This window comes from Macaca fascicularis, chromosome X, assembly GCF_037993035.2.
Source record: "Macaca fascicularis isolate 582-1 chromosome X, T2T-MFA8v1.1".
NCBI lineage: Eukaryota > Metazoa > Chordata > Mammalia > Primates > Cercopithecidae > Macaca > Macaca fascicularis.
In genome coordinates, this window is record NC_088395.1 from 19689192 (window position 1) to 19714892 (window position 25701).

The 25701-nt window shown below is 44.3% G+C and overlaps 1 protein-coding gene across 18 annotated transcripts in view; it reads right to left on the reverse strand.

Annotated features, from left to right (window-relative positions):
• The window catches only part of SH3KBP1 (SH3 domain containing kinase binding protein 1), a 361548-nt gene that overhangs the window by 296104 nt on the left and 39743 nt on the right, over nt 1-25701 (reverse strand). For 6 of the 18 annotated variants that reach the window (XM_074028997.1, XM_074028992.1, XM_074028995.1 and 3 more), the window contains exon 2: nt 12187-12318. In XM_074028997.1, coding sequence (XP_073885098.1) covers nt 12187-12225 — 39 coding nt within the window. In that variant the 5' untranslated portion in view covers nt 12226-12318. Of the gene's footprint in view, nt 1-8892; nt 8951-12160; nt 12319-25701 lie in introns of those variants that run through there. The other 12 variants (XM_045383606.3, XM_005593124.5, XM_045383604.3 and 9 more) reach the window with 2 other exon arrangements.

Genomic DNA, 25701 nt, shown 5'->3' on the forward strand with positions numbered 1-25701 from the left:
GGCGTTAGCCACCACACCCAGCCAGAATGTATTAATTCTAATGGACTTAAATCGAGCACTGTTTACGTATCACTATGTTCTTTGTGTATTTGTGGTAAACTTTTAAAATAATTTCCAGCATGATGTGTTTACTTATATATTCACTAATATAGCTAGTAATACTTTATTCATAAAGCTACTTTAGAAATAAGATGAAAATATTTTCAAATTGAAGTCACCAGCTACCAATTCATGTTCTTGAGAAAAGAAACTAGAATTAAAAACATGGTACTGCCCTATCAGTACCATTGTGCAAAATGAATGCCCAAGCTTTATCAAGCAGCAGAATCACCTGAACTTTTTAAACGCTTCTAAGACTTCTATCCCTACTCCTGCCCCCATCACAAAATTTTGATGCTGTAGTGCACCTGGAGCAGGACCAGGTTAGAAACACACTGACATGGAGTCGCTGTGGGAGCCCCAAGCTTAACAAGTTTAAATATCCAATAATGATCACGGCGATATCTCAGATGGTTTAGATTTTGATCTGGTAGAAAGCTAAGGGTTAAAACACATGATCTTAAAGTCCCTTTCCAAGCTAAGATTCAATAATCTTGCCATTAAGAAAATAAGATTCTATTATGCATAATCACCACGATCAACTCAGTCAGGGGATTAAAACTCACTGAGGTCACAGCCCTCCCTGAGTCACAAGACTGCCCCCCTCTACCACATTTTCTGCACTACAACAGTTACAAAGCCTGAAGAAACCGCCAAATGATGTGGGTTCTTATTGGTAACACACTTGTACTTAATTATTCCAGACCCTACTTGGAATAACATTTCTCACAACAGAATCTAACAGGTTCCAGTTGTTAGTTTTAGAAATTGTTTTTCTGAAAGAAAACTGTATGTTTAAAGTTTCAAGAATAATTTGAGCTGGAATCGATTGGTTTTGAGGGCCCCGTGGATGGGGAACAACTGCATAGTCATACATCTTGATTATTTACCACTGATAGAAAAGACAGTCAAGCTCCTTCTAGAAAGCATAGCCTGCTGAACACTGCAAAACGACAAGTTTGCTTACAAATTAATAATAACTAAATATTTTCCCTAATTGACTTAATTTCAGAATTTGTAGGAAAAAACAGTGCAAGCCCATAAATCCAGGCAAAGGTTGTTCTTTTGAGTTGAAATAGCCAACTTTTGAAGAGAATTCTTTAAAATGCAGACAGAAATAAGTTAAATACCATGATTCCAACTGATTGGACACTTGGGGAAGGCATAATACAGCAGACAATAATGGTGAGGAGCACAGTTCTATCAGGACAATTCAGACACCCAGATAATGCTGCCCGCTTGAGCTCAGGTTGCACAGCCAGTTGGCCCGGATTCCAATGCTCTCTTTGCTCCTCACTAGCTTGTGTGACTGTGAGTATGGCTTTTAACACTGATATGCCTCAGTTACCTGTCATAGAGTGGTAGAAGAATTTAATTAGATTAAAAAAACATGGAAAGGGGCTGGGCATGGTGGCTCATGCCTGTAATCCTGGCACTTCGGGAGGCCGAGGCAGGTGGATTGTTTGAGACCAGGAATTTGAGACCAGCCTGGCCAATATGGCAAAACCCCGTCTCTACTAAAAATACAAATATCAGCCAGGCATGGTGGTGGACGCCTGTAATCCCAGCTACTCGGGAGGCTGAGGCACGAGAGCTGTTTGAACCTGGGAGTAAGAGGTTGCAGTGAGCCCAGATTGCACCACTGCACTCCAGCCTGGGTGACAGAGTGAGACTCAATCTCAAAAAACAAACAAACAAAAAAACATGGAAAGGGCTTGGCCTCATTCCTGCCTGGCATACAGTAAGTGCTTAACAAATTTTTGTCACTGTACACAGACAGACATGGGTAGATTATACATACAATGCCAGGCAGCCAGTAAGTCTTGAATAGAATGCAGCCACTATTACTCCATAAAGTAACACAGCCATCAGGGCCAAAAAGCTAACTGTAGGTTCATTTAGCACATTCTAACAGTTGCCGGATGAATTCAGCCAGAAATTTCTCAAGTGGCATTTTAATCTGGACCATCTTTACAGAGTATCTTTGTAGAACAATGTTTAAAGCACTGAATTCCCAAAGGCAGGTCATAGGAGCTAAAACTATCATCCTCTAGGAGAAGTTACATTTGTGACAATATTCCATTCAGTCTGTCTCATTTGAATTTATATCCTCTGGTGCCTAACACACAGCAGATGCCCACATGCCCAAGGACACCAGGACTAAATGTTGTGAGCAAGATGAGGCTCTGCACATTATAATACATACCTGGGCTGGGCACAGTGGCTCCCGCCTATAACCCTGGCATTTTGGGAGGCCAAGGTGAAAGGATCACTTGAGCCCAGGAGTTCAAGACCAGCCTGGGCAACGTAGTGATACCCCCATCTCTACGAAAAATTTTTTTAAAAAACCAAAAAACAGGTGATGTGGTGCATGCCTATAGTCCCAGTTACTTGGGAGTCTGAGGTGGTAGAATCATCTGAGCCTGGGAGGTTGAGGCTGCAGTGAGCCATGATCATACCACTACACTCCAGCCTAGGTGATGGAATGACACACTGTCTCTAAATAAATAAATTAATTAATTAACACACCCAGAAAAATTACTGCTACCTTGTGAAGAGAGACAAACATCTTGAAAATAATCATCCATATAATTCACAAAATTAATGGCCCTTGAGTTTAAAGTTTAAAGAAAAGTAAAATGTGATTAAAGAGATCCATGTCAGGGTCTTTGAATGTAGAACAGTAACCTGAAAATCTACTTTATGACACTTGTTGAAGAAGTAGATTTGTAATCCCTTCCTAAATCAAGAAGAACAAAGCAACTGTGAGCTTTATCTCGGAGTGGTACAATTTTGCAAAATACTGGCCTTTCGCCTCATGGATCAAAAAAGAACAGCCACATTCACCAACCACTTTAAACAAATATCAAAATGGGCTCTAAATGTGTCAAAGAGAGATCTAAAACACCTAGCAAATGAAAGCTGAGGCCACGGCAAGCGAGCTGCAAATGGTCATGCTCAGCACACATAGGACATGCAAGTTGCAAGTTTACACACTTCACCCGTCAACAACTGGGCAGGCCGAGGGGAAAATGTACTTTTGCCGAACACATACAAAAACAGGCAGAGAAAACAGTTCACTTCCTCACAGACAGAGTCAGATAAATTTAAAGATCAACAAGCATATTCTTTTAACCCCTATCATAGCTTCCTGCCTTCCACATGTCTATCTGTGAGCTACAAAATGTTGAGGGCCTGTGTCCTGTTGAACTGTATCAAATGTCCCCTAACAGACAAATGTCCCCTAAAAGAGGAGGCAGACACATGCACATCAGCCCGAGCTATAGTTTCAAGGCTTTTTTGTTTTAAAATTCATTTGAAAATGTATAGCTGTGAGTCCCTTCCAGGAGAACTCAGAAAAAGGCTGCTTACATATGCTTTGCTCGACTAAAGAACAATGTTGTCTGGATCTGAGGGTAAGGTTTTAAAAGGAAGATACTGGTAATTAAATCCAACATGGGACAATTAACCCCTGTGAAAGAGTCCACATCTACCTGAAATAGGTGCCTGGCTTTCTGTTTTAGGTAGCAGTCTGAGGTCCCAGAAGCACAGTCTCTTTTTTTTTTTCTTCATTAAATTACTTTAAGAATTCATCCTAGTTTTTCCTATTATTGTACCCCATATTATGGTGTGTCATGGTCTGTTAAAAAAAAAAAAAAAAAAAAAAAAACCAAAACTTAGAAACTAGGCAAAAAAGATGATCATGTGACCTTTTAATGTCCTGCTATTGCATTTTTAATATGCACTCCCCCCCATCCCCCGCCAGGAGGGTCATCTGACTCTGAAAATGTAATTTGATTTAACTAACACTACTAGGATATTTTACAATCCTACAAAAGTCAGAAGATAATGTAGAAAAATGATAAGGCATGCTGTTTTCTCTTTCTTCTTTTCTGGTAGAGATGATAACCCCAAAGGTAAAGATTTTATTGTTCTGTAAGACATGAACCAGTTTTGAACCTAACTTAGCAATCTTATTTGAACATTCCTTTTTCCACTGAGTTTTTTTTTTTCCACTGAGTTCCTCCTATCCTCACTGAGTTGGTTTTGCTATTCTGCTAGTTCCCTCATTAAATAAGTTCAATGAAACTTTGACACATGCTCTTTGTATGTTTTTAACAATATAAGAATAGGCCTGACATAGTGGCTCATATTTGCAGTTCCAACACTTCGGCAGGCCAAGGCGGGAGGATCACTTGAGCCCAGGAGTTCAAGACCAGCCTGAACAACATAGCAAGACCCGCCCAGGCACGGTGGCCCATGCCTGTAATCCCAGCACTTTGGGAGCCGAGGCGGGAGGATCACTTGAGCACAGGAGTTGCAGACCAGCCTGGGCAACATGGCGAAACCCCGTCTATGCAAAAAATACAAAAAAATTACCTGGGTGAGGTGGCATGTACCTGTGGTCCTAGCTACTTGGGAGGCTGTGGCATGAGGATCACTTGAGCCCAGGAGTTTGAAGCTACAGTGAGCTATGATCCCACCCCTGCACTCCAGCCAGGGTGACAGAGCAAGACTGTCTAAAAAGAAAAAAAAAAATTAAGAATCAGTCTTTGTCAGTTCCTGGGGCCCAATAATCAAATCAGCACTGGGAGATTGGGTTCTGTGCATCAGAATGCCTCAGCAGTCATATTCATAGGTGGCTACATTATGAAAAGATTCAGGCTGATTAGCTAAATTGACTAGTGTGGTACAAATGAGGCTCCAGGCACAGGTATGGCACCTCCTCCCCTCACCCAATGGAAGCCACAGCTTTACACAGAGAAAAATCAACAGGTTGAAAGTCAGTGACAGCAGCAATTCCACTCTTACATGTGTGTATATGTAAGAGCAATTAGTGCTAATGTCCATAAGACAACATGCAAGAATGTTCAGAGCCTCTATCAATAAAATCCTCAAACTGGAAACAACCCAAATATCCATCAACAAAATACTGGATAAACAAATTATGGGATATTCATCATAATGGGATACTATACAGCAAGAACAAAGTACCGATGTACGCAAAAACATTTTGTTGTGCACTAGTCATATATAAAAGAACACATATTGTATGACTCCATTTATATAAAATTCTAGTACAGGCAAAACTAATGGATGATGATCAATTCCCTTGGGGGAGGGGAATCACTGGGAAAAGGCCTGATGGAACTTTCTTTTCTTTTCTTTATTTTCTTTAATGAAAGCAAGTTTATTAAGAAAGCAAAGTGGCTGGGCGCAGTGGCTCATGCCTGTAATCCCAGCAATTTGGGAGGCTGAGGCAGGCGGATCACAAGATCAAGAGATCGAGAACATCCTGACCAACATGGTGAAACCCTGTCTTCACTAAAAATACAAAATTAGCTGGGCATGGTGGCACACACCTGTAGTCCCAGCTACTCAGGAGGCTGAAGCAAGAGAATCGCTTGAACTGGGGAGGCAGAGGTTGTAATGAGCTGAGATCTCCCCACTGCACTCCAGCCTGGTGACAGAGCGAGATTCCCTCTCCAAAAAAAAAGAAGAAGGAAGTAAAGGAATAAAAGAATGGCTACTCCATAGGCAGAGCAGCCCTGAGAGCTGCTGGTTGCCCATTTTTATGGTTATTTCTGGATTATATGCTAAACAAGGGGTGGATTATTCATGAGCTTTCCAAGGAAGGGGTGGGCAATTCCCGGAACTGCGAGTTCCCCACCTTTTTAGACCATATAGGGTAACTTCCTGTCATTGCCATGGCATTTGTAAACTGTCATGGCACCATTGGGAGTGTAGCAGTGAGGATGACCAGAGGTCACTCTCGTCGCCATCTTGTTTTGGGTGTGTTTTAACCAGCTTCTTTACTGCAACCTGTTCTATCAGCAAGGTCTTTATGATCTGTATCTCGTGCTGACCTCCTATCTCATCCTGTGACTTAGAATGCCTAACCATCTAGGAATGCAGCCCAGTAGGTCTCAGCCTTGTTTTACCTAACCCCTATTCAAGATGCAGTTGCTCTGGTTCCAACGCCTCTGACATTTCCCCCTTCCCTTTTACAGGCATGGTGGAACTTTCTAGAGGGATAGAAATAGTATTGATCTGGGTGGTAGTTATAGAGGTACGCACTTACGTAGAAACAAGAAAAAATCATCAAGCCATAGACATATGATATGTGCATTTTACTCTACATAAATTTCACCTTAAAAATGAATACTTTTGTAAAGGGGAGGGATAAAGAAAAACATATTCCAAAATAAGTGGGTGGGGGCCAGGCACAGTGGCTCATGCCTATAATCCCAACACTTTAAGAGGCCAAAGTGAGAGGACTGCTTGAGCCCAGGAGTTCAACACCAGCCTAGGCAACATAGTGAGACCCTGTCTCTACACACTTATTTTTTAATTAGCCAGGTGTGGTGGCTCACACCTGTGGTCTCAGCTACTCAGGAGGCTGAGGTGGGAGAATTGCTTGAGCCCAGGAGTTTGAGGCTGCAGTGAGCCCTGATCACGCCATTGCACTCCAGCTTGGGTGACAGAATGAGACCCTGTCTCAAAAAAAGATGTGGGTGGGGAGAGAGAGAGAGAAAAGAAAGATAAGGGAGATTTTAAAAGATTCTTCTTCCATATTTACAATAAATAAAATAAGAACAAATTAAATAAAAGAGAGATAAACCTAAAAAGGCATGTGGCCTAGCTGGGTACATTTCTGCATGATAAAAAAAAGCACACGTATCTTCTTAACAATGGGATGGCCTGGTGCTCAGTATACCTGCGGAATGGCTGGTATTTTTCTCTTGAGAGACTGAGACTGCACTGAGATGAAGGTGGATAGGAATCCCAACACTCTGGAGGACCATGCTCAAATGGGACACTGAATAAGGATCTGCTAAATGAATCAAGAAAATGCTTGGCTGGGCATGGTGGCTCATGTCTGTAATCCCAGTATTCTGGGAGGCCGAGGAGGGAGGATCACTTGAGGCCAGAAGTTCAAGACCAGCCTGGGCAATATGACAAAACCCCATCTCTACTAAAAACACAAAAATTAGCCAGGTGTGGTGGTGTGCGCCTATAGTCCCAGCTAGTGAGGAGGCTGCGGTGGGAGTATCACTGGAGTCTAGATCGACACTGCACTAAGACGTGAACATGCCACTACACTCCAGCCTGGGCAACAGAGTACAACCCATCTCAAAAAAAAAAAAAAAGAAAATGCTTAAGGTAGGCTCTCTGACAGTGGTAACATGGACAGAAAGGCATGTGGGTATAAAAACGGGATTCCTGACCGGGCGTGGTGGCTCACGCCTGTAATCCCAGCACTTTGGGAGGCTGAGGCAGGCAGATCACCTGAGGCATGGAGTTTGAGACCAGCCTGACCAACAAGGAGAAACCCTGTCTCTACTAAAAATACAAAATTAGCCAGGCATGGTGGTGCATGCCTGTAATCCCAGCTACTCGGGAGGCTGAGGCAGGAAAATCACTTGAACCTGGGAGGCGGAGGCTGCGGTGAGCTGAGATTGCACCATTGTACTCCAGCCTAGACAACAAGAGTGAAACTCCATCTCAAATAAATAAATGAGATTCCACAAGATTACCCAATTCAATCTGGGGACACATTATTCTTACATCAAATAGGACATGCATAAAGCTACTTTCAAAAGTGCACACCTATGCCAATATGATAATTATTACCTAAAGATGCTTTTTCAGCTTTTAGAATTCTCTACAGAGTCCTGGTTATTGTTAAACTCCACTGCATCCACCTACTGAATTTTCAATAATAGGCCTAAAACATTTCCAGTGGGTGAAGACTTGAAAATAGACTCAGCCATCTGAAAGAATAGAAGTTTCTTTTTCTGCCAAATGTGACAGCTACAAGTAGTGCAGCCCCAGCCACTCCTGCTACATCCTTTCTGCCCTAGGTAGAACAAGCATCTCTCAAGAGCATGACTTCCCCTCCCTTGAAGTGCTCCAGCTGAAACTAGAGGACACCTGAGCAGGTGAGTACAGGGCAATTCAGGCCCAGAGGAGAGGACCCATTCCCTCACCCAGTGACCAGCACTGCGGCACACTCACTGGGGGGCTGGCCACTGTGCTAAACAATTTCCAGCATTCTCTGGTTTAATCCTCTGAACAGGCCGATGAGGTAGTCGGGTTCTCAAAAGGAAACAGATGGCCCACTCGAATTAGGGTAATCTCGGGTAGGATTAATAGACTTTCACAGGGTGGGTGAGGTATAAAGAAAGCCCAAGGTGGTAGCCCGGGACTTGAAACAAGGGAGCCCCCAGACCTGAAGGAAAGAGGAGAGATGGGTAAGGAGGAAGGTGAGCTTGATTGGAGCAGCCACCCATCCCGTGAGGGACAGGGCCAGCCCAAAATCCACATGAGCAGGGAGCTGGTGGGATAACCGCCTTCCCCCGCCTCCCAATCTCACTCGCCTCCCTCCCTCCCTGCCATCTCCCACCAGGGCTTCCCTTGAGCCAAAGCCCATGGGAAGCCACAGGACAGGAGCCTGCTGCCATGCCCACACTGGCCTAGCCCAAAGCAGAGCAGACGGGGCAATGGCGAGACCTTCTGGTCAAGACATCACCTCCATTTCACAGCAAGGAGTCCTCTCTGAGCAGGGGGAGGGTCAGGTTCCAGCTCTCGCGTGGGCAGTTCCTGCACTGCATTTCCCTGCCCTGGTTCCCTCCACAGTCACTGACAGCATGCCAGCCCTATGCTATGAGCAAATTCCATAGGCTTTCTCAGTGCCTTCCAACTCAGTTTTCTGAATCTGTAGATTCATGGTTTAAAATGAGGTGACACTAGGCCAATAAGACACATAAAGGTGTTCAAAATACTACCTACCCTCAAAACTGGAGCTGATGCTGCAGTCCCTTCTCCTTCCCAGGCTCCTCCTCTCTCTTTCCCATGGTCCTCCTCTCCTTCCCACGGTCCTCCTCTCCTTCCCACAGTCCTCCATCCTTCCCAGGGCCCTCCTCCCTCTTTCCCACAGTCCTCCTTGCCTTCACACATTCTTCCTTCCTTCCCAGGGTCCTCCTATCTCTTTCCCATGGTCTTTCTCCCCTTCCCACAGTCCTCCTTCCTTCCCAGGGTCCTCCTCTGTCTTTCCCACAGTCTTCCACCCCTTCCCACAGTCCTCCTTCCTTCCCAGGGTCCTACACCCTCTTTCCCACAGTCCTCCTCGCCTTCCCAAAGTACTCCTTCCTTCCCAGGGTCCTCCTCTCTCTTTCCCATGATCCTTCTCCCCTTCCCACAGTCCTCCTTCCTTCCTAGGGTCCTCCTCCCTCTTTCCCACCGTCCGCCTCACCTTCCCACAGTCCTCCTTCCTTCCCAGGGCCCTCCTCTCTCTTCCCCACAGTCCTGCTCACTTTCTCACAATCTTGCTATCCTTCCCACAGTCTTCCCTCCTTCCCAGGGTCTTCTCTCTTTCCCAAAGTCCCCCTCTGTCATTCCTTCCTCCTTCATCTTCACTCTAACAACTGCCCCTTTTATCTGGAAAAACCCTCTTTCCACACTAGAATGCAGCTCAACTTCAGGGATGCTCCTTTCCTAAAACTGGGGTCTTTGTTTGGATATGCAAAAGAACTCCCATTCACACCTCCACAGAGTCGATCTGTGGTGGCCCAGATGCAGCACTTTCCCACTCTTAAAATGGGAGAGAGAGGCTGGATTCAAGTGTAGTCCAGTGCAGGGAAAGCCTATATTCCTACAACTCCAGAAAGCAATGTTTAGTAGCATGTTCCCTACAAAACTCTCCCCAGCCTTTTCACACCAAAGAGAAAAGAAAACAGAAATGCTAGCGGGATCACCCTGAGACAAGATCCTAAAGAAAGATTTAAACAGGTTTCTATTCATTTTAGACTCTGAAAGGATAGTGATTGGAAGTCCAGTGTACATCACACATTTTTCATCAACAACCCCTTGTCATTAAAAAAACCCCTTCCACCCAGCCCTCAGGGCTCCTTTGGTGGGGGTCACCTGCTTCTGTGGGCCCAAGGTTCCCCATACTACCTGCCTCCCTGTATCCAAGGCACAGTCCTCTTAAGTATTATCTGGTAACACGGAGACTACAGCAGGGGACCTGAGGACTTCTGCATGCAGGTCTTCCTACTGAGGACAATCCATTCTTCTGAGAACAATCCATTCTTCTTCAGTATGAGATAGAAAGTTTATGGCATGGGGACTTTTAGACCTAGTTAATACTCCCCATGAGGAACAGCCTCCAGGTGATTCTTTTCTACCCAACAATTCAAAGTATTACTTACAACTGTGTGGTAATTTATTAATATGAATGAATTACATTTTTATAATTAACCTGTAAATGACTTCTCCAAAAGGCATAATTTTCAAAACATTACTGAAGAAGTAAGTTTTGTTCAATGCTTCATGGACATAAAAGGGTAAGGTAAAATGATATTGCTCCTATCAAAAAGGCAATATGAGCCGGGCGTGGTAGCTCACACCTGTAATCCCAGCACTTTGAGAGGCTGCAGTGGGCAGATCACTTGAGGTCAGGAGTTTGAGACTAGCCTGGCCAATATGGTGAAACCCCATCTCTACTAAAAAAAAAATACAAAAATTAGTCAGGCATGGTGGCACGTGCCTGTAATCCCAGCTACTCGGGAGGCTGAGGCACGAGAATCATTTGAACCTGGGAGGTGGAGGTTGCAGTGAGCTGAGATCAAGATCATGCCACTGCACTCCAACCTGGGCAACAGAGCAAGACTCTGTCTCAAAAAAAAAAAAAAGAAAAAAGGCAATATGAATACAAAGGTGGAAAACATTGCATAATTTGAATTCTATATTCATTCATTCACTTAAAGCATTTCATAGGCCGGGCGCTGTGGCTCACGCCTGTAATCCCAGCACTTTGGGAGGCTGAGACTGGCGGATCACGAGGTCAGGAGATTGAGACCACCCTGTCTCTACTAAAAATACAAAAAATTAGCCGGGTGTGGTGGCGGGTGCCTGTAGTCCCAGCTACACGGGAGGCTGAGGCAGGAGAATGGCGTGAACCCGAGAGGCGGAGCTTGCAGTGAGTGGAGATCATGCCACTGCACTCCAGCCTGGGCGACAGAGCGAGACTCCATCTCAAAAAAAAAAAAAAAAAAAAAAAGCATTCCATAATTTAGATTCTACATTTATTTATTTGTTTATTTATTTAGAGACAGGGAGTGCTCTGGCATGATCATGGCTCACAGGAGTCTCAACCTCCCGGGCTCAAGTGATCCTCCCACCACAGCCTCCCAAGTAGCTGAGACTACAGGTGCAAACCACCATGCCTGACTAATTTTTTTATTTTATCTTTGTAGAGACAGGGGTCTCCCTATATTGCCCAGGTTGGTCTCAAACTCCTGGGCTCAAGTGACCCTCCTGTCTCAACCCCCCAAAGTGCTGGGATTATAGGCATGAGCCACCATGTCTGGCTGAATTCTACATTTAATTGTTATTTCATTTAAGTGGTCAAAACTGAGTTTTACCTCCATTTTGCAAGGAATAGAAAAAAGTAAAATTATTTTAAACTCCCAAAGCAAATAAACAAGTACATACAACAATTTAACAAGCTTTACTTTTTTTTTTTTTTTTTTGAGACAGTCTCGCTCTCTTGCCCAGGGTGGAGTGCAGTGGCACAATGTGGGCTCACTGAAACCTCCACCTCCCGAGATCAAACGATTCTTCTGCCTCAGTCTCCCAAGTAGCTGGGACTACAGGCACATGCCACCACACCTGGCTAATTTTTGTATTTTTTTTTAGTAGAGATGGGGTTTCACCATATTGGCCAGGCTGGTCTCAAACTCCTGATCTCAAGTGATCTGCCCACCTCAGCCTCCCTGAGTACTGGGATTACAGGCGTGAGCCACTGTGCCCAGCATTAGCATATTCTAGGAAGTGATACACAGTGGAAAGAGATCATCCTGAGCCTTAAAAAAGCAATTTCAAAACAAGTATCCCAGACACCAAGGGCAAAACTATACATGCTTCTCTTGATATCACAAAGGAGTTCAAGCCATCCCCTAAGAGAGTTCATACAATTCATCCTCAAGCGCCCCCATAGCCTTTGGTCAGCAGAGCCCACACAGGAGACAGGAAAAGGGTTTTGCTTTGTACTCACTCTTACAAAGTTGTCAGGGAACAAACCTCTCCTGCCGTTGATCTGTCCCTCCCACCAGCCTCCATCCTCCTTCCTGATGTTGGTGATGATTTCACCCACGCTGATCGTCAGCTCATCGTCGTGCTGGGCCTGGTAGTCAAACTCCACTATGGCCTCCACTGGAAGGAACAGGGAAAACAAAGTAATTTAGGTCAGATGTTGGAGAAGGCTGAGGCCCAGTATCCCTTGAAGGCCAGTAAAGTCACATTAAAGGGACTTCCCCTCTACAAATATTCAAAATAACAGGGCCACACACAGTAACCCAATGTTGGTTAACCTGAAGCCTACAGCACAGAAACCACAAAGTGCTGGTCCGTGGTCAGGCACAGGCAGGGTGGCCTACAGGTCTTGGGGCCAGCAGGCGCTTGAGAGGGGAAGCTGCATGATGACAGCCAGCTAACAACATTTGCCCTACCCAGAGGGTGTCCAGCATTGTCTCCCTGAGCTCAGTGTACAGACAACAGATGTCAGTTTAACTTCTGGCTCTCCCATCCCCCGCCAATACCATGTGATGCTAACCTCTCTGGGTCTCAGTTGTACAAAATGTCAAAGCTAATAATCCCCATCTGATATGGTTTGGCTGTGTCCCCACCCAAATCTCACCTTGAATTGTAGTTCCCATAATGCCCAAGTGTTGTGGGAGGGACCCGGTGGGAGGTAATTGAACTATGAGGGCAGTTACCCTCATGCTGTTCTTGTGATAGTGAGTTCTCACAAGATCTGATGGTTTTATAAGGGGCTTTTCCCCCTTTTGTTTGGCATTTCTCCTTCCTGCCACCATGTGAAGAAGGATGTGTTTGCTTTCCCTTCTGTCATGATTGTAAGTTTCCTGAGGCCTCCCCAGTCATACTGAACTGAGTCAATTAAACCTCTTTCCTTTATAAATTACCCAATCTTGAGTATGTCTTTATTAGCAGCATGAGAACAGACTAATAACACCATCCTACGGAGGTAACACTCATCTTGCAGTGACAACACGTGTAAAGACAGCTGGTATAGAGGGCCCGGCTGGCCAAGCCAATGTCTCAGACTGCCTACATCAAAACCACAACTGCCCTCTCAACAGATGAGCTCTTACGCATCAATTCCATGTTACATTGTTTTCCTGATCTACGGCAACCTCTCATACTTAGTAACGAGCAAAGGCAACAGGTAAGAAAGGTGGGTCTTCTCATTGACAAAGTGCCAATGCAAATTAGCAGCATAACCAATCCAAAAATTAGTTAACTTATCCATATATCAATTATGCAATTCATTTAAACTGGGCTTCTCCTCATGACCACCTCAATATGAACCAATTTCATAACCTTTTCCCTTTTTTTTCAGATGGAGTCTCACTCTGTCACCCAGACTGGAGTGTAGTGGTGCAATCTCAGATCACCGCAACTTCCGCCTCCCACGTTCGAGTGATTCTCCTTGAATGCATGCCACCCCACCCAGCTAATTTTTGTATTTTTAGTAGGGACGGGGTTTCACCATGTTGGCTAGGCTGGTCTCAAACTCCTGACCTCAGATGATCCGCCCGCCTCGGCCTCCCAAAGTGCTGGGATTACAGGCGTGAGCCACCGTGCCCGGCCACCTTTTCCTTTTTTATTTGCAGATCCATATCAATGAATGAATGAATGAATGAATGAATGAATGGCAAATGAATGAATACAAGGATAGCAAAAATTAGATAAAACCCCAAGTGGTGAATTAGCAATTCAGAAATTATGATAAAATAATGGAAGAGGGAAAGTTAAATGAGCTCTGTAAAGCATGCATATACTAAAATTAACTCAAAATAGATCACAGACCTAAGTGTAAGAGGTAAAATTGTAAAACCATTTATAAGAATGGATAGGAGGCCGGGCGCGGTGGCTCAAGCCTGTAATCCCAGCACTTTGGGAGGCCGAGGCGGGCGGATCACAAGGTCAGGAGATCGAGACCACAGTGAAACCCCGTCTCTACTAAAAAAAAATACAAAAAATTAGCCGGGCGCGGTGGCGGGCGCCTGTAGTCCCAGCTACTCAGGAGGCTGAGGCAGGAGAATGGCGTGAACCCAGGAGGCGGAGCTTGCAGTGAGCCGAGATCGCGCCACTGCACTCCAGCCTGGGCAACAGCGTGAGACTCCGTCTCAAAAAAAAAAAAAAAAAAAAAAAAAAAAAAAAAAAAAAAAAAAAAAAGAATGGATAGGAGAAAATCTTAATGACCTTAGGTTTGGCAAAGATTTCTTAAATAGGAGACAAAAAGTATAAATGAGTTAAAAACAACAACAACAAACTTCAATAAACTGAGATAGGTTTTCAAGGAAAAACACTGGTAGGTGAGTGGGTGCCCATCACATGGGCTTTGCATATCCATTTGGGATACATTCCCAAAGCACTTCCGGTTCCAAACATCCTATCCACCCAAGTTGGTGTGCTCTGTCTGTCCACTCATAACATCTGCTAAACCAGACAGTTCATAAGCAACTCGAAGTGGAAATTCCTTTCCTATATCATTTTTGTATTCCAAAGTTAGCTGGCTGACTTTACTGCATAAATCTGCCCAGGATGAAGTTGCGTTGTGAACCATTCTTATCACTTATTAACAGAAAGGAGGAGTGGAAGAACATGAACAAGGCAACCTTTGCAGATTTCTCTGTGTTCCTGACAATACGCAGGCATGAACACTCTAACTTTATGGTATCATGCTACGCCCCTAACCCCAGCAGTTAAAATGAGCCATCATAACAATTGAAACAGGTCAATTAAAACACAGCTTTCCTCAGATCGCCTAGATAGTGATCTATTAAACCTTTGCCAGCTCACATCTGTAATCCCAACACTTTGGGAGGCCAAGGTGGGAGGATCACTTGAGGCCAGCAGTTCGAGCCCAGTCTGGGCAACATAGCAAGACCCCATCTCTACAAAAGAAATTTTAAAATTAGCCAGGCGTGGTGACACGCACCTGTAGTCCCAGCAACTGGGGAGGGTAAGGCAGAAGGATGGCTTGAGCCCAGGAGTTTGAGGCTGCAGTGAGCCATGACTGCACCACTGCACTCCAGCCTGGGTGACAGAGTGAGACCCTGACTCAAAAACAAACAAAAAAGCTTTGCTATAGAAACTGAGATTACAGTAACCACTGTTCATGTGCCAGATACTTTTTCCTACACTATCTCACTTAACCCTCCCAACATTCTGATGCCTATCTTCCCAGTTAAAGAGCCTAAAGCTCAGCAAAGAAGCTAAGCTTATTTTCTGACCTAGTGCTCTCCAGTGGGATGTGTTTGCTTCAAGCATCCATTGAGACGATGGGAGAAAAAAATTACAATTCTATTCATTTTGTTTTAACTTTTAAAAAGTAATAATTCAACTTATCTATTGTTCCATTGACAGAATGGCACAGGCTCCTTCACCTAGCCTCCAGGACACACAGTCAGGGATCCTTCAAGGGGCAGGAAGCAGCCAGAGGGACAGTGGAACCAAGGAGTACCACCAGAGCAAGCACCAGCATTCTGTATGATGCTAACTTCTCTAGGTCTCAGTTGTATGTCAAAGCTAATAATTCTCATCTGATATGGTTTGACTGTGCCCCACCATGGGGTGCCCTGCAGTTCTCTGGTGCCTCCTGGGAAAGCCTCCTTATGGCTATGATCCCTTCTTGCTGAAATCACCCTCACAAAGTGGGTCAGCTGCTTGAAAAGATTTGTGTAAAGAAAGTAGGAGCTGTAGACAACACGAGGCCAAGTGCCAAGAAAATGGTAGAGCTGGCCAGGCGCAATGGCTCATGCCTGTAATCCCAGCACTTTGGGAGGCCAAGGTCAGGAGTTTGAGACCAGCCTAGCCAACATGGTGAAGCCCCATCTCTACTTAACATACAAAAATTAGCCGGACTTGGTGGCGGGTGCTTGTAATCCTAGCTACCCCGGAAGCTGAGGCAGGAGAATCGCTTGAAACCAGAAGGTGGAGGTTACGGTGAGCCAAGATTGTGCCACTGTACTCCAGCCTGGGTGAAAGAGCAAAACTCTATCAAAAAAAAAAAAAAAAAAAAAAAGGAAGGAAGGAAGGAAAGAAGGAAGGAAGAAAAAATGATAGAGGTGTCACTTCAGCTTCTGCTGGGAGCTCTTTGCCCGCCACATGGGGAAGACACATCAGATCTTATGGGGAGATGGCCCCCAAACTTTCAGTTATCAAGATCATTTGTAATATGGGTTTCCTTCCACCCTTGACATTGGTGTGGAACCATCAGGATTAGCAAGATATTTTAAAACTATATACCTGAATCATGAAGAAAATGTCTTCATTTTTCCACCAATGTCTAAAGGCATATAATACTCAATTGTATGTATTTCAAAAGTTTGTTAAGCCTAATAATAACAGTGTAAGAGCTTCTCTGGGGTTTTCTTGATCTTCAATTAGTACAGTAATATATGTATACAATCTATACATAATTAAGAAGATACTAAAAAAAGATGTTTTGTTTTGAGACAGGGTCTGGCTCTGTTGCCCAGGCTAGAGTACAGTGGCACCATCTCAGCTCACTGCAACCTCCGTCTCCCAGGCTCAAGTGTTCCTCCCACCTTAGCCTTCCAAGTAGCTTGGACTACAGGTTCATACCACCACACCCAGCTAATTTTTGTATTTTTTGTAGAGACAGGATTTCACTGTGTTGGTCAGGCTGACTTCAAATGTTCCTGCCTGTCTTGGCCTCCCAAAGTGCTGGGATTACAGGCGTGAGCGACCACCCTGGCCATTGCCCTTTCTTTAAACTTAAGTAATCATGTACAGCCTCCTGGCCTTCTGGCCACAGCTGGGCCCTGACTGCCTCCACATCACCTTCTAAGCTCTTCTAGACCCAAGACCTCCCTGGCCCCTGCCACTGAAGCAATCCCAAGCTGTGTCTTGTCTTCCCCGTGAGCCCCTGAATGCCTTCTGGGTATGGATCACCCTTAGTTCTGCTGGGGCCCCTATAAGGATCCATGACATGCAGTAGGTGCTCAATAAAGACTTGATCAACTGACCGCTCAGGTTGCATTTTATGATGATAGACCATTCCCAGCCCAACAAAGGTGCTACTAAAATGTCAAGTGTCAATCACATTTTGCAAATTGAGTCATATTCTTCCGTGCACTAAGGGAGCTTGCTATTTAAAAGATCCTGTGGTTAATTCTTTTGTAACATGAATAATTACTTCCTGCTTTACCTTTCCTGTCAAGATGAATTTTTTTTTTACATATCAGGTTTCTCTAAGAAGAGGAAACCTGTGGCTTTGTTAAGAGCTTATAAATCATGAGGATATGTCTCTCCTACCCACTCTAAGGGCTCTTTCCAGGGCCCTCTGCAAGCCTCTGAGAGGTTCAGAACTTTGCTGTCCAATACAGTGTCACTGCAAATGTGGCTAATGACAACTTGGAATGTGGCTAGTCTGAACTGATGTGTGCTATAAGATACATCCCAAGTTCCAAAGACTTGTTTAGAAAAAAATAATGTGAAATAGCTCATTATTTTCATATCAACTGCATGTTGAAGTGATGTTTTAGATCTGCTGGGTTAAATAAATATATTATTCAAATTAATTTTACCTTTTAAAAATTTTATTAATGTGACTACTAGAATATTTAAAATGACATGTGGCTTGTATCATGTCCCTATAGAACAAAATGGTTTAGGATGATACTTGGCAAACAGGTGGTGAAGATCTTGGATGATACAAACACAACCAAAATTATATCACAAGAGCCCAGAAGAAAGTCTGTGCCCTCAAAATCCATTTCCTTGCCTTCAAGAGGCTGCAGGTAACTGCAGGAAGGATGAAACATTACCTAAGATTTTTTTTTAAGTGGTACCCTTTGAGAAATTACCTCTGGGCATGAGCAGAAAATTAAAGCATTAAGCTAAATAAAATACATCAGAGGTGTAATTAGGGTAACAGTAAACGAAATCCCATATTTAAAGACACCATAAATTACAAAACTTAAGAACATCTCCCCATCAGAAAAATACCACCCTCCAGCTGTCTGCTGTGCCAAAAGCCAGCCTCCACAAGTTTGCTGTACCTACAGTCACTGCAAAAACCAATGCTACAGTTAACCCCATGTTACAAAAAGACAGAGCCAGGGGAGATAAGAGATCTGCTTAGAAACGCAAAACACTTCACCCTCCCCTATCTCTACCTTCAAACTTGCTGGAATGTCTCCTCCCTCAAAGATGAAATGGGTGGTTTTTAACTGTGGGTTGGCTAAGCCAGCTGCCTAGCAGCTTCTCAGGGCCAGTTTCTCACAGTGGCGGAGGTGGTGGTAGTGGTATATCCGTGGCCCTGTTCTGTGACCCAGTCCCTCCCTACCTCCCTCTGCTCACTGTCCTTCCTCTCTCCTAGGACCAGTTCACCTTGCTATAATTTCGCACTGACTTACCCCAACCAGACTGCAACCTTCATCCGGGAAAAGCCCTTATCTTTGCCAGGATTCTAAATCCCTCACCTGGCATCCTGTCTGCTTCAATAAATATTTGAATAAACCAGAAAGCATGAAGGAGAATGAAAGTTTCCAATTAATTTCCTCTGCTGTACACACATATACACAATGTCGCAGAGGTCTCGGTGCCATAAGCTTTAATCATTTCAAAAGTAGAAATGTTACACACTTACTGCTTTTGCACTTATTCTGTTCTGTGAGTTCTGAAGAATAAATTTTTAATTTTGGTGTTTTGTTTTAGTCTTCTGAAGAGCATAGAAAATCAAGAAGTAATTTTTTGCAAAAAAAGACTTCACCAAAAAAGATCATGAGTGCTGAGCATTAGAGATGGAAAGAACATCAGATATCATCGTGTCAATTTTTTTTTTCTGAATTTTACAGATGAGGAACTGAGTCCTAGAAGGTTCCATGACTTAGGCCTAGAGAGATTGAGAGGTAAATAATGGCAGCATCAAGCCCGGGGCTACGCTCTCCTAAATTACCGTCCACTGGAGAGAAGGAAGGATCTAAAAGAGAAAGCAGAGAAACCTAAGACCAGTGAGATACAGACTTTCACACCATTGATGCGGGCAGAGGGGGTCTCTTTTTTTCTTTCATGTATAACATAGTTTCCAAAATACCCAGAAAAAGTTACACCAGTCAGGACCATATTTAAAAACCTATGTTCAACTCTAAAAAGACAGAAAACCGATCAGTGGCTGCCTAGGGCTGGGGATGGGAATGGGGATGGACTGCAGATGGGTATGAAGAATCTTTTTGGGGTGACGGAAATATTCTCAAATTAAACTGTGGTGAGAGTTACAGGATGCTGTAAATTTACTTGAAAAGTATTAAACTGTACACTTAAAATGGGTGAAATTTTATACCTCAATACAGCTCTTACAAATAAAAATTGGCCAAGCTCACTGGCTCACGCATGTAATCCCAACACTTCGAGAGGTCAAGGCGGGCAGATCACAAGGTCAGGAGTTCAAGACCAGTCTGACCAACATGGTGAAACCCTGTCTCTACTAAAAATACAAACATTAGCTGGGTGTGGTGGCACGTGCCTGTAATCCCAGCTATTCAGGAGGCTGAGGCAGGAGAATAGCTTGAACCCGGGAGGCGGAGGTTGCAGTGAGTTGAGATCATGCCACTGCACTCCAGCCTAGGCAACAGAGCAAGAATCTGTCTCTAATAATAATAATAATAATAATACAATTAAAATTAAAAGTCTACACAATATATATTTAAGAATTTATTATTGTAGATTTTCAGTCATTGGGGTGGTAGACTGTGTTTGTGCCCTAGCGGGAGAACACTCCCCATGTAGGGAGGGGAACTATTTGGGGGAACTTCCCCTCCACCATGAGATAGTTTGATGGGACTGTCCATCAACATGCCCTGCCCTCTGCCAGCCAATGTATGGCATAGGACCCAACTGTGATCAAAGCAATGTGACAAACACTGGAGATTGCTGGAGCAGATTCCCCCACCAGGGCTCTCAGAAGTGAGATCCCTGAAGCTGCCCAGTTGCCATCTTTCTGAGACCTGATCCTCTAGCTTCTCCTTCCACCCTATAAACCACCCCAATGCCTTCTGATAAATCCTTTTTGCTACCTTAGTTAAGGAAGAGTTGGTTTCTTTTACTTAAAACCAGAGAACCATGACAGATATTCATGCATCAACTTTTTTTTTTTTTTTTTTTTTTTGAGACGGAGTCTCGCTCTGTCGCCCAGCCCAGGCTGGAGTGCAGTGGCGCGATCTCGGCTCACTGCAAGCTCCGCCTCCCGGGTTCACGCCATTCTCCTGCCTCAGCCTCCCGAGTAGCTGGGACTACAGGCGCCCACAACCGCGCCCGGCTAATTTTTTGTATTTTTAGTAGAGACGGGGTTTCACCGTGGTCTCGATCTCCTGACCTTGTGATCTGCCCGCCTCGGCCTCCCAAAGCGCTGGGATTACAGGCGTGAGCCACCGCGCCCGGCTTTTTTTTTTTTTTTTTTTTTTTGAGACGGAGTCTTGCTCTTGTCCCCCAGGCTGAAGTGCAAGGGCATGATCTCAGCTCACTGCAACCTCCGCCTGCTGGGTTCAAGCAATTCTCTTGCCTCAGCCTCCCGAGTAGCTGGGATTACAGGCGCCTGCCACCACGCCTGGCTAATTTTTATATTTTTTAGTAGAGACGGGGTTTCACCATGTTGGTCAGGTTGGTCTCAAACTCCTGACCTCAGGTGATCTACCCACTTTGGCCTCCCAAAGTGCTGGGATGACAGGCATGAGCCATCATGCCCAGCCATGCATCAACTTTACATACACACAGACTCTTCTCTACGCAAGTCCGCACAAGACCAAGTTTTCACCATTCAGTGCCTTCCCATTAGTGTCAGGGCTAAAGGGTTTGGGGGCCTGAATTTCCCAGGTGAAGGCCACAGGTACTGTGGGGATCTCTGTGTACAATAAAGCTGACCTAACATACCAGCCACGTTTTCCTTTTGGTGTCTTCACAAACACACCACTAAGGGACACCAACTCAACAAGCAGGAAATTTCCAAGACCTGCATCTTAAAAACTGAACATCAGCTTCCCCAACAAAGACAGGCTCAGAACACGGACCCCAGTAACAGACAGTCCCTGGACCCAAACTCTCCCTGGGCAGCAGCACACCTGTGGCTGGATGGCCTCTGGCAAGGTTCAACGATGTCTGTAGCAGGCACAGTAGCAGCTCAAAGAATTGGGCAGCAGCAGGGAAAGCGGAAAAGAGATGAATCAAGAAAGAAGAGAAAAAACAACCCGACTGTGTGAGAGGAAAGAAAGGCCCACCATTGCCTGCCTCAGACACTATTAAGGATACTCTTGTCACTTGCTGCTTTCCACGACGGCCCAAGGAACCTGAGTTTCCCAGCGCATCTCTCCTCTCTTGTCACCTCTAAGCATGAGGTGTAGGAGAAAGCCCCAGCAGGCTTGGGAGCAAATTTCAGCTTAGACATTCACTGGTTATGTGACGTGGAGTGAGACTCCTAGCTCAAACCCACTTTCTTTGTGTTTAAAATCGGAAGATGATCTGTGGCAAGGGTGAGAGGTGATATCTGTAAACTGTATACAGAAGCTGCTCCATTAATGCCAGATGCTAGTCTTGCAGGCCATTATCACGGTATGCTGTGAGGGTTTCCCCCACATGCCCTCCCTACACACACCCTGGAACGGGAGCCCTTAAAGGGCAGATCTGAGCATCCTCTCCTCCTCAACTGGTGTCTGGCACATAGTAGGTGCTCAATAAATGTTGGTGACTGAGTGCACCATACGACACCAGGAGTGTCCTGAGAAAGTACTGACCTCAAACTATACCTTACCATTCAACGCAAAGAAATGCAGTCACAAATGTGAGCCTTGTTATTTAATTTGAAGGCTAGAGAAAGCTGATGATTAACATGACCAGTTGGCCACAAAACAAGTATATGCCACTGGTCCAGGCCTCTCAAGTTACTGTGATCAGCCTTGATTTCACTCTTACCTCCACCACAACCAATGCCTCTGATAGCAAAGGGGCATTCAATCAAAGATCAGAATGAGATGCAGGGCCTGGATGGGAAAGCATTCACAAAACCTGAGGGCCTTGAGTCCTCCACCACTTGCCTTCTGAAGCCTCTGCCTCACTAGGGGCTGTCCCTGGAACAAAAGCTCAAGGAGCAAAAACAAAGAGTTATCAAACACTTCCTGACTGAAATTAACCTTTGCAAACCTAACACACAGCCCTTTTAAGAATATGCATTAGAGGCCGGGCGCAGTGGCTCACGCCTGTAATCCCAGCACTTTGGGATGCCGAGGCGGGCAAATCACAAGGTCAGGAGTTCTAGACCAGCCTGGCCAAGATGGTGAAACCCTGTCTCTGTTATAAATACAAAAAAATTAGCCAGGCGTGGTGGCGGGAGCCTGTAATCCCAGCTACTCAGGAAGCTGAGGCAGAGAATTGCTTGAACCCAGGAGGCGGAGGTTGCAGTGAGTCAAGATGGCACCACTGCACTCCAGCCTGGGCGAAAGAGTAAGACTCCATCTCAAAAAAAAAAACAAAAAAAAAAAAAAAAAAGAAAGAATATGCATTACATAGACTGGACAAAAATAACTTGACCAGAAGACTTTTTAAGTGAAAAAGAAAGAACAGAGGAAGTGGGCAGGTGACTTTGCAGGTTAAAAAACAGGCCGGGCGCGGTGGCTCAAGCCTGTAAATCCAGCACTTTGGGAGGCTGAGACGGGCGGATCACGAGGTCAGGAGATCGAGACCAACCTGGCTAACACGGTGAAACCCTGTCTCTACTAAAAATACAAAAAATTAGCTGGGCATGGTGGCGGGCGCCTGTAGTCCTAGCTACTAGGGAGGCTGAGGCAGGAGAATGGCGTGAACCTGGGAGGCAGAGCTTGCAGTGAGCCGAGATCTCGCCACTGCACTCCAGCCTGGATGACAGAGCAAGACTCCGTCTTCAAACAAACAAACAAACAACAACAGAAAAAAAAAGCTGGTAAAAAATAAAGACAACAGGTTAAAGCTGGATAAGCCTGTGTAGAGAATGGTTCTATACAACAATCATGGAGGGGAAAAAATCAGTGGAATCTTAGAAAACCATTTTTTTTTTTTCTTGAGACAGAGTCTTGCTCTGTTGCCCAGGCTGGAGTGCAGTGGCGCCATCTCAGCTAACTGCAACCTCCGCCTCCCAGGTTCAAGTGATTCTCCTACCTTGGCCTCCTGCGTAGCTGGGATTACAGGCGTGTGCCACCATGCCCAGCTAATTTTTGTACTTTTAGTAGAGATGGGGTTTCGCCATGTTGGCCAGGCTGGTCTAGAACTCCTGGTATCAAGTAATCCACCCACCTCAGCTTCCCAAAGTGTTGGGATTACAGGGGTGAGCCACTGTGCCCAGCCCGATATTCTTATTTAATTTCTAGAGCCTCCAATTAATTTCTATCATTCTACTTTTTTTTCAGGTAGTGTTACATGAAATCTCAGAAAACCACATTTTTTAAATGGACTTAATTGTAGTCTCCTGAGCTACTAGGCACAACTGTTTATGAAGTAATATTCTTTTCTTGTTTTGAGTCGGAGTCTCGCTCTGTCACCCAGGCTGGAGTGCAGTGGCATGATCTAGGCTCCCTGCAACCTCCGGGTTCAAGCAATTCTCCTGCCTCGGCCTCCCGAGTAGCTAGAATTACAGTCACGCACCACCACACCCAGCTAAATTTTTTTTTTTAAAGTAGAAATGGGGTTTTATCATGTTGGCCAGGCTGGTCTCAAACTCCTGACCTCAAGTGATCAGCCAGCCTCAGCTTCCCAAAGTGCTGAGATTACAGGCATGAGCCACCACATCTGGCCAGAAAAAATTTAATAAAAAGTCTGTTTAGTCAAAATAGTTTAGCCACTTAAAGAAGATATAACCTTTTTTTTTGTGCATGGAGAAGAAAGTATGCTGCTTTATATAAATATTTGACAGTGTTACATAATAAAATGGCTTGAGGATGAGTAGAGATTTTCCTGACTTTATAATGATAGCCTAGTTCTCAGATTCAAAAAACACCCAGACAAGTGTCTGATTAGAAAAGAGATCCCCTATTTTTCTCAGTGAGAAGATTCAAAAGGTTGTGCGCTAACCTGAATATGTAAACCTAAAAACAGAAGAAGAAACAGTCAAGTGTCTGCTTATTCTATGTATTAATGTAATTACAGATTATGTGAAACAAAATAATTAGAAAACATCGCTCCCCACCCCCTAACACTCTCTCGTTTCATGAAACAATTTTATTATGGATAAGGTATCTGAAGGATTTGCTTGAACTATTTTATTCAAAATAAATTCATAGAGTCCTTATGGTACAGGATACTTTGTAAGGACTGTAATGGAAAGCAACTCTTGCTTGTCTTGAGGATAGGATAGTAAGGCGGGGCAGGCCGGCTTTATACTTGGACATGTTGTATGAAAGAAGAAAAGCAAAAGCCTTCCTGTTGATTTCAGTGTGGCTAAGCTGAATCAGCCGTAAGAGGCAGGGACCAAGTCAAAAGGAGGGAAGAACGATTCCACAGAAAAATGTGGTTGGTCAGCATGGCTGGAAGTGGGCAAGGGCTGAGTCACTCACTGCATGGCCTTCTGTTAAGAAACATACTTTCTCATAAGAGAGATAGCAGACAGTGAGGTACGTGAGAGGAAACCACAGTGAATCTTCACTGCTTCCCCACTCCCCCACCCCCAGCAGATTTAATGTCCCATTTCAGGCTTCATTTATACTCCCAGGTGTAGTAATCCTGCTACCGCGAGCCCCTAGAAGGCAAAAGGGATGTGTAAAATGGAAGCTGATGGGCCTCCTGAAAGAAAAGTCATATGCCCAATGCATCTTCCCTCAAGTGCTTGACTGAATGCTTGGCCCATCCGGCACTCAAGAAATGCTTGTTGTCAAGTGGCGAGAAACTTGCAAGGATGATTTCGACAAGAAGCTGAGAATCTGAGAAGATGAGATCTGAGACAAATGCACAGGGATAAAAGCAGAAGATAACAGCAAAATAACAGTTCTTCAAAGCAGTCTAGAATTTCAAACTGTCATAAGTATAACTACTTTAAGCTCCCAGACATCTAATCTGGAGATACCATCTAGCATATTTGCAACACCATAATGTGCAGGTTATTAGGGAGGGTGCATTTAATGGTTTCATCCTAAGTTTCACCAAGGATGTCACATAGTAACTGTGAGTCTATCAAGACAGTAACTACCAACGTTTGTAAGTCATTTGGATTGGCACTTTTTAATATTGAACAATAATTTGAACTAAAAGTTGCTAGTCAAGTATCTACTCCACAAATGTTTTCTTAATCAACTACATTGTAAATACTTTGTTGCAGTATCAGGAAGCCACTTAGTAAGTAAGTGTCTATATAGAGTAACACAAAAAAGAAGTAAAGTTAAAACCCAACATTCGCTTTCCTTTGAAGGTTATAGCTTAAAGTTGGAAAAAGAGAATAAGACCTAAATAAACTGGATTGGGTTTAAAATTTTTGAAACCTTTCCCAAAACTGAAATATTAGTTAATGAAAATAAGTAAATAAAATTAAAA